Here is a 17,562-nt window from a genome sequence, read left to right on the forward strand (position 1 = left end):
TTTTTCAGTGCAAAGTCCCTGAAAAGCAGAGAAATGTCCAGCTAGGGAACCTTCCTGAACAAACTTTGACACCCACCCATCTCTACCACAAACTTTGTATTTCTAACAAGTATTTTTCTAAACACAGCGCGCACCTAGGAGAAAACCTGAAGGCCCATCGCGGCACCCTTTACCCCGATGTACTGCGTACAGACATGAACCGATTCGATGTAGGTAGGATGTGCACCTGGGCGAAGACGAGGCGGCAGTTATGTTCCGATGTGTGTGAGCCGAGGCTAGGAGTTCAGACCGGGGGAGAGCTGGCTCGCAGTGAAATCAGCAGGCAGGGGGCAGACAACACCCTGTGCGGCAACTTGCCGCTGATTCTGGACCGGGCAATAATGGCAAGGGGACAGCGGGGATACAAGCTCAGCAGGCTCGGCGTGAGGGAAGTAGGGTAATTCATACCCTCCTGGGGGCCACACAACCCCAGCACGCTGTAAAGCCGCACCTCGGGCAGGCGCTGCGGCAACCCCCCTTCCTGGCACGTCTCTTGCCTCGTCACAAGTTGCTAATCATGCAACAAGGTCCCTGGAATTTGGGCGCGCGGGGAGGGCGCCCAGCGCCAGCGGGCAGAGACGGGAGCAGCTCAGGCAGAGCCGAGGGCGGGGGGTTGGAACTTGGCAGGGTGGAGCGCGGAGCGGGGCGGGGCTGGGATGCCGAGGCTGCCTGTGGCGGAGGCTGCCGGGAGCTGGGCAGCAGCGTCTCCTCAGTCCTCCTAGCTGCTCTCACGGCCGCAGGCTTCTCCGGCCGCTGATGAAGCTCTCGGAGTAGCTGCTGCTCTGTCCCCCTCCTCACCCTTTGTTGCAAGAGCCCCCGGGCCCGGGGTGCGGCTGGCCTCGGGGACCGCCCCCCCATGCCGTGGTTTGAAAGTGCCAGTTGCCAGGTCACCTGGGGGAATCGCTGTAGCTGGGAGGCACCGCGGGCCCTGCCCCGTAGTGTCGGCTCTTGAGGCTGCTGCCTGGTGAAGAGGGATTTGCAAGGAGCTGAGCCCTGGTGCAGTTGCAGCAGCTATGGGGCTGCAGCCCTTGGAGTTCAGCGATTGCTACCTGGATAGCCCCTGGTTCAGGGAGAGGATCAGAGCCCATGAGGCGGAACTGGAAAAAACCAACAAGTTCATCAAGGAGCTGCTCAAGGATGGAAAGAACCTCATCGCTGCAACCAAAAGTGAGTGGGAACGGAGGCGGGGTGAGGAGGTGCTGGCGGGGGCAGTGTGTGCAGTGTAGTCATGTAGCCCCTTTTTGTTGCAGTAATAAGACTGGTGCGGTGCTTTGCAGGGGCGGGTCCCTGTGTTTGCGGCAGTAATCGGCGCTGTATTGAGAGTCTTGCTGAGTGCCTCCTTGTGCAGAGCAGGGAGGTTTCCTGCCCTGCAGGCTTTGTGTTGCCCCGCTGTCATCCTGGGTGCGAGCTGCTGCTCTCCTGTGTCGCCAGCAGCAGCAGGAGCTGCTGCAAACTGGCTTGCCTGAGCTAAGAGGGCAGATGGCGGTGTGCCTTGCACAAAGCCAGGGTTTCCTGCCGGCTGAGGCGCGCGGAGAGAGAGAGTGGTATTTGCAAGAGGTGCCAAGTTGCTCCTCTCTTCCCCAGCTGAATGCCTGCCGCTTCGTGTGAGGAAAGGTTTTGCTCTGAGTTGAAGTTAGTTAATTTCCCTCATCACCTTTTGCCCTAGTTAGAACCTCCTCATTCCACCTTCAGGAAACCGCTATCTTCCTGCCCTTGTGATCGTGGGAAAGTGATAACAGGCCTGCTACTGACAGCAACTCCCTTTTAACAGAACTTTTTGTAACCTTAGTTACATCTCTGCTATTTCCTGGCACAGGCCTGCCTTATTCTGTCTCTAAAGCCCATAGCAGGCTTTGGATACTGTATACATATACCCAGTACCATGACACTGACTTTGTGCCACCCACTGCATTTGCCTGTGTATTTTCCACCCTGAAAGGAAGATAGGGTATGTGGTCACAGTAACTGTCTAAATCAAGTTGATGAAAAATCATGGTTGGGGTTTTAAATGCACAAAGACGGCTACATCATGGTTTGTGGGTACCATAACTCTGAGTGGCATGACTACATATTTTCATTCTTGTCTGTAGTGTTGCATTCACATAACTTCTTAAATTTTACGTTCAAACAGGGTAGTGTAGTTCATAAATGCTTATTTGAATCCAATGATAATTTAAACAAACAAATGTATTTATTTCACTTTGATTTTCACAGATGCTGGGACTATGTTCCCTAAACTAGTGGTTTTCAAACTGCATGTCGTAACCCAGTACTGGTCAGCGCCGCCGACTGGGCCATTAAAAGCCCGAGCGATGCTGCTTGGCTAAAGCAGGCTAGTGCCTACTTGTTCTGACACTGCGCTGGTGTGGCAGGTCTGGCTCCTAGGCAGGGGCGCTATAGGATTCTACGCGGTGCCCCCCTCCTGAGCACCGGCTCCGCACTCCCATTGGCCAGGAACCAGCCAATGGGAGCTGGGGGGAAGGGGTGATGCGTGTGGGTGAGAGCTGTGTGGAGCCGCTTGCCTGCTTCTGTGCAGGGCCTGCTACTGCCTGTTTCCGGGGCATAGTGTGGTCCGCGGTGCCAGGAAAGGCAAGAAGCCTGTCTTAGCACCCCCATTGTGCCGCTGACTGGGAGCCGCCTGAGGTAAGCTGATGCCCCAATCCTCAGCCCTGAGCCCCCCCCCAACTGAGCCCCTTGCTCCACCCCAAACCCCTCATCCCTGGCCCCACCCCAGAGCCCTCACTCCCTCCTGCACCCCTGCCCCAGCCTAGTGCCCTCTCCTGCACCCTGAGCCCCTCATTCCCAGCCCCACCCCACAGTCCTCACCCCAACCCTCTGCCCTAGTCCTGAGCCCCTCCCACACCTGAAACCCCTCATCCCCCAGCTCCAGTGGGTAATGGGCATCAACAATTTTCTTCAATTGGGTTGCCAGAAAAAAAGTTTGAAAACCACTGCCCTAAACTATACAGTAACTCCTCACTTAGTCTCCTGGTTAACGTTGTTTTGTTGTTACCTTGCTGATCAATTAGGGAACATGCTTGTTTAAAGTTGTGCAGTGCTCCCTTCTCACATCATTTGGCAGCCGCCTGCTTTGTCCAGTGCTTGCAGAAAGAGCAGCCCCTTGCAGCTAGCTGGTGGGGGCTTGGAACCAGGGTGGACCGGCAGCCCCCCTATCAGCTCCCCGAAGTTCCTTGTGCAGCAGCTGCCCAGCAGGCTAGCAATTGCAGCCCCACTGCCATGTGCTGCTCCCCGAGACTCCTGCTTGCTGTGCGGGGAGGAAGAGAGGGACTAATGTCAGGGTGTCCCCCTCCCCCTGCTCCTGCACCCCGCTTACCCCATCTTCCATAGAGCAGGGGGGACACAAGACAGTGCTCAGGATGGAGGGAGCTTTCTGGCAGCAGCTGTGGTCTCAGCAAGCTGATCTAATTAACAAGGCAGTGTACTTCAAGGGGAAATGTGCATCTCTCTCTCTTTCACACACAGGGTGTACGTCTCTGTCTGCGATGCTGTCTCCCCTCCCTCCATTCCTGCTGCCTTGTAGAGTGTGAGAGTTAACCCTTGAGGGCTCAGCCAATTGCTAGTTCATCATTTAGCAGTAAGACATTCCCTGGGAAATATCCCACCCTCTGACTCCTCTACCTCAACCAAGGAAAAAAAATTCCCTGGAACCTAACCCCCTGATTTACATTAATTCTTATGGGAAATTGGATTCGCTTAACATCGTTTTGCTTAAAATTGCATTTTGCAGGAACATAACGTTAAGTGAGGAGGTCCTGTACTGCTCCCTTGAGAGCATGTAAAATTTGAAAATGCCCAGCAGCTGTAAATTGGGGGGAATTCATCAGATTGTTCATGGGACAGAATAAGTGGCTGCAGCTGGGGAGGCTTCTGGGGTTGAAGATTTTTCAGATATCTCATTTTACCCAAGTAGAAGCAGGGCAGAACATGTATATCTCTGCTTGGTGTTTACTTAATTGGGTAAAGGAGATAGCATGCATTATGCCCTTTTCACTTGTTTAAAACTCTTCTTTATTTGTTGGGCAACACGTTTTCTGCATTTGACAGGATAATGTGTTCTTTGGAGATTGCGTGCATGTCCAAATCATAGATTTGAAATGCAAAATATTTTTACTTCACACTTCAGTTTAAAAGAATTTCTACAATGTTACTAAACTTGTGAAAAATGGTTTTTTTCTCCCTTTGCGTGGATACCTCAAACAGCTGGATAGAATTTTCTGAATCTTTTTTCCAAAACTTCCATTTCTGGTCTTAGTCTACCCACATGAACTTTTACGGAGTGCGAAAGGTACAGAAAATGCTTTGAATGAAAGTGTGCAGTGTAGTTGTAGCTGTGCTGGTCCCATGATATTAGAGAGACAAGGTACTCACCTTGTTTCTTGAATGAACGTGTTACCTTGATGATAACCATAGTGTTACTTTAATATCCTTAGTGTCATTTCATCCTATTAACCCTTCTGAGTAGAGATATTGTATGGAAGGGGGTGGTAGATGCCACTGATTTTATATATCTAGTAGAGAAAATTAGTTGCATTGTGACTTTGCTGATAGTGGATTTTTGCTCCTATGAGAGCTGTTTCAGCTTTTGTCAGCCTTTTGCCTCCAGTATTTATGGGTATGCCATAGGCATTTCCTGAAGGCTGACACTTAGTATTGGGTAGTAGTTGATTTTTCAGCTTAAGAAGAATAAATTAAAATAAGCTCATCCATATCAGGAATTTTTTTTAGGTTGAAGTACTCAACTATTTGGATTTTGTTTTTGGATGGGAAATTGTTTAATGGTAAACACAACTTCAGGCATATTAAATGTTATTCTGTAAATTGGGTTATTCAAGATCACTTCTCTCATGCCAAAAACTGCAGCCTCATATCTGTACCCTCATTATTTATGATAAATACAGAGCTTTCCTTTATTTATTTATTTTTTTAAATAAAAAACAAAACAAAACAAAACGAGCAACAGCTGACAAAAACTTCATGATGGTCCTCTCCATCTTCTGCTGAATGTGAGGGGAAACCCCTAAAACTGAATATGTCCCACTTCCTGTTTAACAGAGAACACTGTAAATGACTACGACATTTACATTGGGCCACAGCGTGAGAGGCAGTAAGCATACACCACTCCTCTTGACAGTAGGTGTTGTCACTGCCTTTCAGGATCAAGGCAGTAGTTTTGTTGTGGTCCTTCTTCTTGTCATCTTTATTCTCCTTTCTTTTTCAGTTATACTGGGCAGTGTTTTCTCCCCAGTTCAAACTTTTTTATAAGTGGAAGTTGCAGAGTTAGTTATTGGTACACAAGTACATTCCCAATAAATAAACCATCTCTGCTGCAGCCTTAACTGAAGTTTCTAGTCTTCACCATGAGCCAGACTTTTAGTGTTGCTTTTAAACACCAAGTTCTAATTCTTTCATGAATCTGAAAGGTAATCAGTTCTGACTTGAAGTTCTCTTGTGTTTCCTGTCTAAAACCTTGCATCATCGAGGTGTCGTTTCTTGAAACCAAAGACTGGAAAGAAAGAATAAATAAACAAACAGTGGTTTTAGCCGTTCACTGATCTGTTTTCATTACACTTCCCTTTTTCCATATTTCAGTTGACTTTTTTTTTTGGTGTTTGCTATTAAATGCATGAAACAGTACACACACTTACAATAGAAATATCAATTATTTCTCAAGAAACTCCAACCATTTAGGATTAAAGTTTGTTTTTTGAAGATCATTTCTGCATAGAGGTAGCCACTGGGGTTGAGAGAGATACCGAATGAAAATGCACTCAGTAAATAAATGAATCCTTAGATTGAGATAAAATGTGCATTTGAAAAGCTTGTTTAAAGCTCTTAAACACTATACATGGTTATAACCTACATAGGGCCCCAGCATAACATGCATTCAGATTAATATTTGAGGAACAATCATGTGACTCTTGATCAACACCAGTTTTTTAAGGCTTTCCATGTGAGAGCCAGCTAAACATGTGGCTCAGTGGCTTGCGCTAGTAGCATTGAGTAACATCTACTAGCTCTCAAAGACTCTGGAATTGTTGCCAGTTTAAATAGTTATGATGGAATTAATTTGTAAAATACGTAAGGAAATGGAGAAAAGCATTCAATCTGAAAACTATGTAATTCCTGTAGTTTAAATGAGTGCTCAGTAAATGTTTCAAAGAAAGCATCTGATATTGGTTCTCAGCAGGTTTGCTTTTATTATTTAAAAAAAAAAAAAAAAAAGGGGAAAAGCCTTTCTTTGTTACAAGTAGTTTGAGTAATCTACAATATTGATAGGTTTCTAAATATCTCACTTGCTCTTCAGTAGGATGATTATGCTATTTGTTTACCTTATGAATTTCTCTAAGGTTGCAAAATGGAAAATAACTAGTTCACTTTTTACTGGCATCCCCATGCCCTAGCAAGGTGCTATGGTGTGTGTTGCAAATGCTGCCAGAGAATGTTTACTTGCTTTTTTTTAAAAAAAATTGAAATTTAAAAATATAGTGGAAACATTTCTAAAAATCTTAAGTTTTGTAATTTTGGGCCAAATCTGATCTGACTTTCTTTTAAGAAAGGTTTACACGGAGGGCACGGTCCTTGGCTTCTTTTTAGCCAGTAGCAGCCACTCTTCTTAATGCTCCTTGTAATTAACATTCTAATAGCATGACTTCCCTGCTAATGGAAAAAGTTGCTATTGTATAAGAAAGTGGTCTGAGAGTCTTTCCATTCAGCCCCACCCAAAAGAAGGCATTCATCTTTATGTAAATGAATGGTACTGCTCTATAATAGAAATGGCAAATTAATTCTATGGAGAGGGCCAAATTACAATTTTTAAATGTGGTCTGAGCTGGGATTACAAAATTAGTGCCATAGCCTACCTTCTCTCCTTTGCAGATCTTTCACTAATGTCAAGGGGAGGTTGCCTGAAGATCAAGGATAGCATATAGTCTTTAGTCATCATTGTCGTCTTCTTTCTGGTCACTTCTGTATTTGGGGTTGCCAATTTTTATAACCTTTTTCCAAAACTCATGATTATATGCCTGGCTGTCATGCAAATTGGTCTCTTTAAGGTCCGCTGATATCCAGTCCATGTACCAAGTCTTTGGCCTCTCCCTGTACATGATAATTGCTATCCTACCAATATAACTCTCAGGTCTCTATTGGACATGTCCATACTAAGGACTGTTGCCTAGCCTCCCTCAACTTGTCTTCAATTGGGGAAACCCGCATTAGGTCCCTCACAACCTCACTTCATTTCCTATCATGGAGTAATAGTCTTTAACTAGTAGCTCAGCTATCTTATGAAGTTGTTATTGCCTTTGGGATCAGTTGGTGGTGTGGGGAATGATTTAGGACATTTCTAGGACCATTGCTAATTCTGTCTTTTGACCATTTTGACCAATTCTTAGTGCAGGTAAAAATTCTGAGTTGCAAGTATTTGAGATGCTGGTTGTTAATGTCATCATTAGGCTTCGGAGTCAATTGAAATGAGTGGTGTAGCTTACACTTTTCAGAGCTGTTGGGTAGATCACATTTGGTAGGCTTCATTCACAGTCTGTTTTTTTTTTTTAAGTGTCTAGCCTTTTTTATTTATTTATTTATTTTTAATGAAAGCTTAGACTCAAGTTCTGCAGAACATATCCTAGAAGCTGCAAGATGGATCTGTCCTGGATCCTGCAGTTTGAATCCCCAGTTTGAAACTAAATTGATGGTCAAATTAGAGAACTGCTGCTGAGCTTGAGGCAGGAAAATTCCACCTCCCAAAATTAAAAGATGCTGACTTCCTGCATTTGCATGAGAGTTGTTGTTCAAATGGGCATATAACACACCTTAGAGACTTTACTGGTTTTAGAAAGTGAGGAAAAATAGAGAGCATGCTTCATCTGGGGATGGTCTACAGTACACTTAGAATTGGTACTGGGGTGACTTGGTTAGAGGGTTGACTTTTTGCTACCATAGCTACTCTGGAAAGCCCTAGTTTGGACACAGTTATACCTGTACAAAGGTGCCTTATACTGCTGTAGTTATTTTAGTTCCTGAACCAGAGCACTTGGGGGAGTCCAGAAACTCTGAGTCTCTTTTGAGTGACTGACCATTGCCCATGGGCTGGTTAAGAATGAATCCTCTGGGTTTTTAATCCATTACTTTATTCTGGGCAACTATTCTCCACTGCCTTGTACCTTGAATAGTCATACCAATGCAAAGTGGGGCTAAAGCAATACATTCTAAGCTCTTTAGGGCAGAGACTGTCTTGTTGTTCTGTGTTTGTACAGTACGTAGAACAGTGGGGTTCCATGAGGCTCTGAGGAACTATGGTAATAAAAATAATAAAATTGTGATTTGGTAGTGTTTGTTTTTTGCCTTCCTCTGCAGCGTGGGGCACGGGTCACTTGCTGGAGGATTCTCTGCACCTTGAGGTCTTTAAACCAGTATTTGAGGACTTCAATAACTCAGGCATAGGTTAGGGATTTGTTACAGGAGTGGGTGGGTGGGTGAGATTCTGTGGCCTGTGTTGTGCAGGAGGTCAGACTAGATGATCATAATGGTCCCTTCTGACCTTAAAGTCTGAGTCTATATCCCCTTTGCACAGGCATAAATGGGTACACATGAACGTAGTGCTGGTGTAATTTGTCAGACTGATGGCCCAGAACTTGACATCCTAGCATTCACCTGAAATGTATAGCACAGGCAAGAGTAGTGCAGCTTCCTTGCCAGTGTGCTTCTGCCTTCTTCTGAGGGAAAGGTAGAATAGTTATGTCTCTGCTTATTTTGTCCTTGGACTTTCTGCTTGAGACTGTCAGCAGTGGTCTGGTGGTGGTTTTTGTGATGTGTAATAATAATTAGAATAAGAATACCAACTTGCTTCTCACAGGTTACCTGTGGTAACACGTATGTTCACTGGTGACCTAGAACCCAGAGCTCTGTATCCTACTCTCAGTGCCCCTAGGCATTCCAATTTCTATCTCTTTGGGTCCTGGAAACAAGCCCATGCTTAATTCCCCATACATTATTATTAGTGTCATTGAACTCAGTAGGAATTTTCTGGTACATACAATTAAGCATGTGTGGTGGTGTTTGCAGGATTGGAGCCAGCACTTGTAATTTCCCCTCTTAATCCATCGCTGCAAACTTTTTTGTTGTTGTTGAGAGGGTGGTGTAAGTGTCTGCAGAGAGCAACTACAAAGCCTATTCTGTGAATTTGTTAGGAAATTTGTTAGGAAATTCCAAACAAGTCCCTTTGTTCCTGGTGCTACTTATTGGTGAAAATATAGAATTAAAATGATTTCTGCTCATTTGCTTGTTTTCCTAAAAGAATATGATGGAAAAACAAGTCATTTGCAATGGTAATGTACATCTTAACATTACATAATTTGGGCCTATGTTTGGTCTTCTGTGCTTTGTTGTAAAATGTTAACTTTTTAAAAGTTAACTTTTTAAAATTAATCAACATGAAAATGTTTCAAAAATATGAAGTGAAGTGCAACATAATTTAAATGAATATTATTACCAAACTTAATGCTCTTGGAAGGTAGTTCATGGCTTTACAGAGTAGTTTGTATGACTGGCAGTTGTTATATTTGATGGGATTGTCTTTTGGTTTTAAATCTTGGGAGTGTGGTGCTGGAGTTTTACATGACTTCTCTGAATTTCCAAATAAGATTCACAGAGACAGTTTTATGACAATAGTCTAGTAGTGGTAAAAAAACCCACAATGAATGTATACTACGGTAAAAGCTCTGTTATTCGACACTCAATTAACCAGAAAGCTCAATTAACTGGCATTTCTGATATCTCCCAATAGAAATCTTCAATCTAGTAACCGGGACAAGTATATTGCCCAGCACGTTATGCAATTGCACATTCTGCACTCCGCTTACTTGTCTTCTGCCGCTTTTGCATAAAAGTAATCTGATATCAGGGATTTATTCAAAAAAGCAGCTTCCAGAGTGTCATAGGGTCATTACAGATTCAGCCCAATCAGCCCAGTCCATTCTACATCTACAATGATAATTGATGTTTGATGATGATGATCCTGAAGTGTCTTCTGAATCATCAAAGAAAGATTAAATTATGTTCAGTATAGTTTTAGTGTGAAGTGTATTTTTAGTGATCTGGGTGTACGCCATGCACTGCCCATAGTGATATGTAGTGTCATAAGAGAACCTACTGTATAGAAAACTTTACCTGTATACACCTAAGTGCTTCAAGAAACCAACCACTCTGCAATGTAGTACTACTACTGGATTGGTGAGTACCTGTATACTATTTTATATTTTATTCATTTTATTGTATTCTAATTCTTTGAAAATTGATATTCCATTGGTAAAGTATAACTCTGTTAACCAGAATATTCGATTAACTGGCAGCCCCCATTACCCCAACATGTCGGATAACAGCTTTTACTGTAGTATTTTTCAGGTATTTGCAACATTTTGAGGGGATGGCCTGGTCACTTCAACTCTGATTGGAAGTAGAACTGTTCAGTGAGTGTAAGAATGCACATTCATGAGTGTGTTACGGTCCTCATATTGCATGGAATTGGAAAGAGGAAGTAGAGCTCAAGTCTATGGGAGCGCCGAGATAAGGCATGTGCTTACTACAAGTTCTTGCTTCAGAAAAATGTGTGCTTTAGTGTTTCTGAAAAGCAAACTATGAGCTGGATGGGTGTGAGTTCTCTTTCCATGCCTACTTGTGCAGATGGGGTCATGCTATCATTCTGTTCTTGTGAGAATGGCTCTTGTCTTATTCCAGCTAGTCAGTTAACTTTTTGCTTTCCTTTCTATATTTCCTTGTCTCAAGATGGAATATTTTCCGCTGTTGTTCTAACCTTGAGCTAATGCCTGCAATGGCTTTATGCTGAATTGGGGAGTTCTTGCCAATTGTTTATGATGAGTTACTCCCTTGTGGGAGAGAAGTAGTAGTAGGAAAAGCTACCTGCAAAAGGGGGATAGGGGATAAAGGACTTTTTAAATAAAATAAAACATTTGATGAATATTTCCGTCTCGCCCCCTTAACTAAGTGCACCTGCCTGAAGCCGGTCTTCGACCTGGGATTATACAGTACAGTCTGTCTTCCCAGGAAGATGAGCACAGATGGAGATGAGAGGCTCATTAGAAGCTTCAAGTTCTGATTTTCCTATTAGGTTTGATTTGTTTTCCTTGGTAGGCCCAAGTCCTGGATTTAAAAACAAAACAAAAAGTTGTAATTGGACTCTAATTCTATACCTTTGTATATGCTGAGGGTATGATGGGATTATTGGTGTTGTCCATCATGGAGGGGAATCTCAGTTTAAACAAGCAAGGTAAACTGGGTATCTTGCAAAGTATAAATGTCTGAATAGGGCTCTCCGACCTCAGCAAAGAGTTTATCGGAAGTAATAGGATTTTTTGTAGCAGAAATTGGAATGATGTCCTGAACAAAAGTATGCCAGGAGCCAGCATGCTGCTAGCAAGTATTCTCTAATTTTAAAAAACAGTCTGTTCCCTGTATTTTTTTTTTTTAATTGCATGCTGTGACGTTTCCCTCTGGTGTTATCTGGACCGGTGATCTGCTAGGTCACAATTCTTGACTCTGGGAGCCAGCCTTACCCTGCACTGCTGTGAGAACCCCCACTCCTGGGCTATTCGTGCACAGCCTCTGGCATGTAAACTGCTCCTTGGATTGTGCAATCGAATGACACTAGCCAATATCTCTGGTCCCAGACACAACCCTAAGAACCTCCGTCTTGCAGTGTCCAGTTATGCCCGCTGCATGCTGCAAGCTTATATGAGTTCGTCAATTTTAACAAAGAAATTGATATGTACCAGGCTTGTTCTCCCAAGGGGAGTCTGACATACTTCAAACCAAACATACTGCTTCAGGTAGAATAAACAAACAGATTTATTAACGACAAAGGTAGATTTTAAGTGATTATAAGTCAAAGCATAACAAGTCAGATCTGGTCAAATGAAATAAAAGCAAAACGCATTCTAAGCTGATCTTAACACTTTCAGTGTCCTTACAAACTTAGATGCTTCTCACACAGGTTGGCTGATTGCTCTTCAGCCAGGCTCTCCCCTTTGGTCAGCACTTCAGTCGCTTGGTGTGGTATCTGTAGATGTAGGTGGAAGAGAGAGGAAGAGCATGGCAAACGTCTCTCCCTTTTATCATGTTCTTTCTTCCCTCTTGGCTTCATTACCTCATCACAGTCCCAAACTGACCAAATTGGGAATGGGGAGTGACTCACTCAAGAGTGCAACAGATCCTTTTGTTGCTGCCTCCGCCACCGTCCTTTGTTCCTGTGAGGCTGGGCTGGGTTTGTCCTATACATGCCCTGATGAGGTGTGAACTGTCTCTCTCCTCTTGGAGAGTTTTTGCCTGGTCTTATTTTAAGCCATGAGGACACATTTTCAGCCTCATAACTATATACATGCAATTATAACCTATAACATTACTGCAACAACAATTACTATAACAACAATGCTCAGTGCACCATTAGCCTTCCGAAGACACCTGACATGACAAACTTTGCATTGGATACCACACAATCACTTTACAAGGATGAGCCTGGGGGTGCTGGGTGTTCCCCCCGAGGTACAGTGTGTCAAACACGCACACACTGTTTATAAGTAAGGAATGAAATGCATGGTGAAGAAGCTAAACTTCCTATTGAACTTTTCTCACTGCAGCCCTACAAAAAGCTAACGCTGTTTCTTTGAACCTGAAAATGTGAGTGACTTGAGTCCAAGTGAATCCCATCCTAAGCAGAGACCCACAAGAAATAGCCTTATTTTTCTTTTGGGTTCCGTTCTGTAGTTTTGAATTTTCAGTAATGCTAGCTGCACACTAGTTGTACTCTGTAATAGCATTAAAGATATTTGAACACTTAAAAAAGTGTGATAAAACAAAAAGCCTTTTAAATTGCTGTGCTGAGCACTTGCAGCCAAGATTACAACGAAAGAGTGAATTGTTAGGAAAAGCCTCATTTAAAAAAAGATTAACTTGTAAATAATTGAAGGGACATACTGCAATGTAACAATGGAATGGATAAACTTTTCAAGCCCTAGTTTGTAGCGGTGGGGCACTGTTCTGTAACGGTCAGGTGGCTGAGTTAGCAATTGATTAATCCACATAAAATGCAATGTGAACATTTTGTAGTTTCAAAGCATGTTTGTCTTTAAAGATATAATTTGAGTAATTTCGAAATAAAACAATACAATTTGTTTTTTTTGTGCTTTTTATTTCAAAAAGTGAATTTGTAAGCTTTCCATGCTTGTCTACTGCGGAAATTGACAGGCATAGTTATAGTGGAATGATTATTCCACTATAGCTATGCTGGTGTAACTCCCCCATGTGGAGACTCTTCTTCCAGAATAATTACTCCACTTCCAAACTTCCCTGCTATCCAGTAGTATTACAGTACAATAACATCCTCTGCAGCTCTGGGCAAATCACTTAGCCTCTTTGTGCCTTAGTTCTCCCTATGTAAAATAGGGATAAATAGTACCGTACTTCCCTGCCTCTTAGAGGTGTTGTGAGGATAAATGCATTAAAAATTTTGAAGCACTTTGAGATCCACTGATAAGAAGGATACGAGGTAGATATTATTATCACAGTTCTTTTCTCATGGTTCCATCCCCCTCCCCCAGTCCTGTCAAATCTTTTCCCCTAAAATCAACTCCCGGTAATTAAAACAACTTAAAATTATTTTAAATTCCTATTATACCTCAGACAGTCTGAATAGCTGCTAATTCCTGTTTTATAGCTGACTCAACATTCATGTCACCAAGAAATGGAACTACCTGCTTGGATAGCATTATGTGCCAAAATACATTCATTATTTCTAATAGCAATGTGTAAAATTACTTCACTGAATACCTTTAGATTCCCATAGGAAAACAAGATTTTTATATATAAAATCAGAAAGTACTAAATCCAGTACATTGTTAAAATTATGGGCTCCACTCCACACAATGTCTCTTCATAACCACCAGTTTGTACCAGTAACTGAAGTCATCTTAATACATTCCCTCTTGTATCTTTTACTTTTTATTGCTGTTGTATATTCTGGACAGCCCTAAAGGACTTTAATATTTGCATATTAAAACTACATTAGAAACATTTTTTCTAATGTAACATAATATTGAGAAAAAATGCATGTGATTAAGTGAGAAATGTACCATTTTTTTTCATACAATAACTGAATCTCTTTAGATGCAAGCTCAATGTATTTCATGTATGTATTAGAGGACATATGTTACTTCCCCCCTCCACCTCTTTTCCCCCTTATCTGTTCATTTCCTTACAATTGTAACATTCTTTTCTTTATTTTATTTTGTAAAGTAAAAGTTGAGACCACTACAACTGTGAGGAAAGTCTCTAATTTGGTCACGTACACGATTTTAGTGTTACCTTTTAGAAAAACTCTTATTTGTGCTGTAAATACTGTTTCAAGTAGAGTGACTTCTCTGCCAGGTAAAAGTTAGTTTAAAAAGAAAACATTGTCTGGGTATGTTACAGTGTTTACAGAAAAACAAGATGGAGATAGAAGAGCTACCAAAATTAAAAGCTCTCAAAAACTGTAAAATAATGCATTTAAACCTGCATTTAAAACCTGTGTTTTTGGCTCTCTGACGCTTGTTAAAGATCTCTGCACAGCATACAATTAACTGGCCTTATGTTTAGAATTAGTACTATATTGCATGATGTGAAGAACACATTTTTGAGGACTGATCTTATTCTTAGTCCTTCACTTGTGGGCTGGACGGTGCTGGCAGTTATCAGTAAAACTGGTGGTAGTGAGAACAGCATTTGGAGTGATTGTGGGTGTTCAGAAAAGAGGGACTTCATGTTTCATTCCAGACTCCTGGCAGCTTTATTCTAGCTGCTGCTGCTTCTCATGTCCTTGTCACAAACAAGATGTTTTTCCAGAAGTACACAAGCGATGGCTTTTTCCTTCGCTGCAGTGGCATCCTCCTGCGTACAGGTCTCCCCAAAGAGTCGGGAAATGAACAGATGGTCAACAACCTTATATAAGCATGGCCAGAACACTTTTTTAAAATTAATTTGAAAAATCAGTTTTATAATCTCACTTTAATAGTTGTGTTATAAATGCCACCCCACAAATGCAGGTCAGGAACTAAGTTTGATACTTCACAATAAAAGGGGAGTTTCATAGGATATCAGAACCCAGTTTAGCAGAACTTTATACTAAGAGAGTGCGAGTTTGGGAGTTGATATCTGGAGCTCTAATCCTGACTATTAATATTTTTCTAAAAGATATTCTCCAGTGCAAACAGGAATTATTTGGGGAAGTTCTATGGCCTGTGTTATGCAGGAGCTTAGACTTACCATGATCACAGTGGTCCCTTCTGGCTTTAGAATCTATGAATGACTTGCTGTGTGGCTTTGGGCAACTCCCTTCACGTTTACCATCCACTTCTATGAAACTGTTAACTTCCTCTCATGGATATTGTGAGGATTAGTGTTTAAGAACTTTGAATAGGTGAGTACTGTATGCTAAGTTGACACTACGAGCTAGGGGTGTGATTCCCTTTCTCATGTACACATACTCGCGCTAGTTCTCATTGAGGTAACCTTAGTATAAATAGCAGTGTAGCTGTGGTAGCATGGGTCATGGCAGCAGATGCACAGCTGAGCCGTGCTGAGTACATACCCATAGGTTTCAGGTGGATTTGTACTTGGCACTGCTCAGTCATGCCTTCACTGTTGCTCCTGCAGCTATGTTTCTATTTGTGCTAGCTCAGTGAGAGCTAGTGTGAGAATGTGTACACGAAAAGGGGAATCATACTCCTATCGCCTAAGTATAGATGTAGCCATACAAAAATGCTCAGTATCAAGTTACTATGTAAACTTGGAACCCTCATACATCGGTTGCTTTTAATATCTTCTGCAACGATAGTCCTCCAGGACCACTCTGTTACTCTTCACTTCAGACTACCTCTGCATTCAGCATTTGAATTAAACCATAATGTTATAAAGTGGAACGCATTCCCCTTACAAAGAAATGTGCTAAAAATAGAATCTGATGGGAGTCAACCTTTATCCTCATACCAGAGAGGTTTTAGATATCCTAGCATGAAGAAAACTGCTCTATGAGCTCACAGAGCAGCTGTGCTGCACCCTCTATGCTGACTCTTGGAGTGGAAACTTCAGCCAGCAGTGTTTGGCTTTTGCTGTTACCTATTGCAGATAGTGTAATGAATTTTCTTATGGAAAACACTCATCAGTAATTCAAGAGAAAAAATTGGGACATACTAACTTCTCACTATAAGCTCTAGATACATTTATTGAAAGCCACACTTTAGCCTCATAGAAAACATAAAAATACCTTCTGTATTTAGAGATAGTGTTCCTTGTTTTCTCTTCCTTTTTGGTGTTTGTGTGCATGTGTTTAATTATTGAGAGGATGTGCAAGGAAAATGGCTCTTTGTTTTAAATAATTCGTTCTTTTCTGCTACTTTGTACTGGATGTGTCTGAATAACTTCAAGAGGATTGAGTCTTGGTTTGGGTGGAACAAGCAAACTGGAATAGATTACTTTTGTTTATTATTTGATTAATAGTTAAAGAAAATGTGGCTACATAAGCAGAAATTTCTCTAAATTTCTCTATATCCAGCCCTCCCCTCGTCTCCCAGCCCCTCTCCCCTTTGGGCAGAAGCCAGAGGCAATGCGCTTTCTCTGCTTGGTCTCATGGTGCCGCCAGGCCCCCTCCCTGCACGGCAGCTGCTGGAGCGGGTAAACTGGGAGCTGCGGCCATAGGAAGAGGCAGTGGCAAACTGCTGGGAGCTGCAGGGAGAGAGGCTGCTTTTGCTACTGCCTTTCCCTGCAGAGCTAAAGCAGTCCGCCCCCACCCCTGCAGTTCCCAGCTGTTTGCTACTGCCTCTCCAAACAGGGATGGGCAAACTTTTTGGCCTTAGGGCCACATCCCCACGTCGGGGAATAGAAATTATATGGTGGGCCATGAATGCTCACAAAATTGGGGTTGGAGTGCGTGAGGGCTCTGGTTGGGGATGCAGGCTCTGGGGTGGGGCTGGGGATGAGGAGTTTGGGGTGTAGGAGGGTGCTCTGGGCTGGGACCGAGGGGTTTGGAGGGCGGGAGGGGGATCAGGGCTGGGATAGAGGGTTGGGGCATGCGGAGAGGCTCAGGGGTGCAGCTCCGAGCGGCGCTTACCTCAAGCAGCTCCCAGAAACAGTGGCATGTCCCTTCTCCGGCTCCTACATTGAGGCATGGACAGGTGGCTCTGCACACTGCCCCATCCGCAGGCACCGCCCCTGCAGCTCCCATTGGAGTGCTGGAAGGGGCCATTGGACCGCATAGGAGCCAGAGCGGCACCATGCTGTGGCTTCCGGGAGCCGCGTGGTGCGGCCCCAACCCTGTGTCCTGGCTGGAGCACCGGAGTGGGGCAAGCCCCAGACCCCGCTCCCCAGCGGGAACTTGCGGGCCAGCTTAAAACAGCTTGTGGGTCGTAATTTGCCCACCCCGATCTAACACCTGGGAGCTGCAGGGAGGAGCCGCTG

At 43.3% G+C, this 17,562-nt stretch overlaps 1 protein-coding gene across 2 annotated transcripts in view; it reads left to right on the forward strand.

Annotated features, from left to right (window-relative positions):
• Positions 1-970: 970 nt before the first annotated feature.
• Positions 971-17,562, forward strand: part of ARHGAP10 (Rho GTPase activating protein 10) — a 223,337-nt gene continuing 206,745 nt past the window's right edge. For both annotated transcript variants that reach the window (XM_024207560.3, XM_024207561.3), the window contains exon 1: positions 971-1,206. In XM_024207560.3, the coding sequence (XP_024063328.2) occupies positions 1,053-1,206 (154 nt within the window). In that variant the 5' untranslated portion in view covers positions 971-1,052. The remainder of the gene's footprint in view (positions 1,207-17,562) is intronic.

This window comes from Terrapene carolina, unplaced genomic scaffold (assembly GCF_002925995.2).
Source record: "Terrapene carolina triunguis isolate 2854851 unplaced genomic scaffold, T_m_triunguis-2.0 Scaffold66, whole genome shotgun sequence".
Taxonomy (NCBI): Eukaryota; Metazoa; Chordata; order Testudines; family Emydidae; genus Terrapene; species Terrapene triunguis.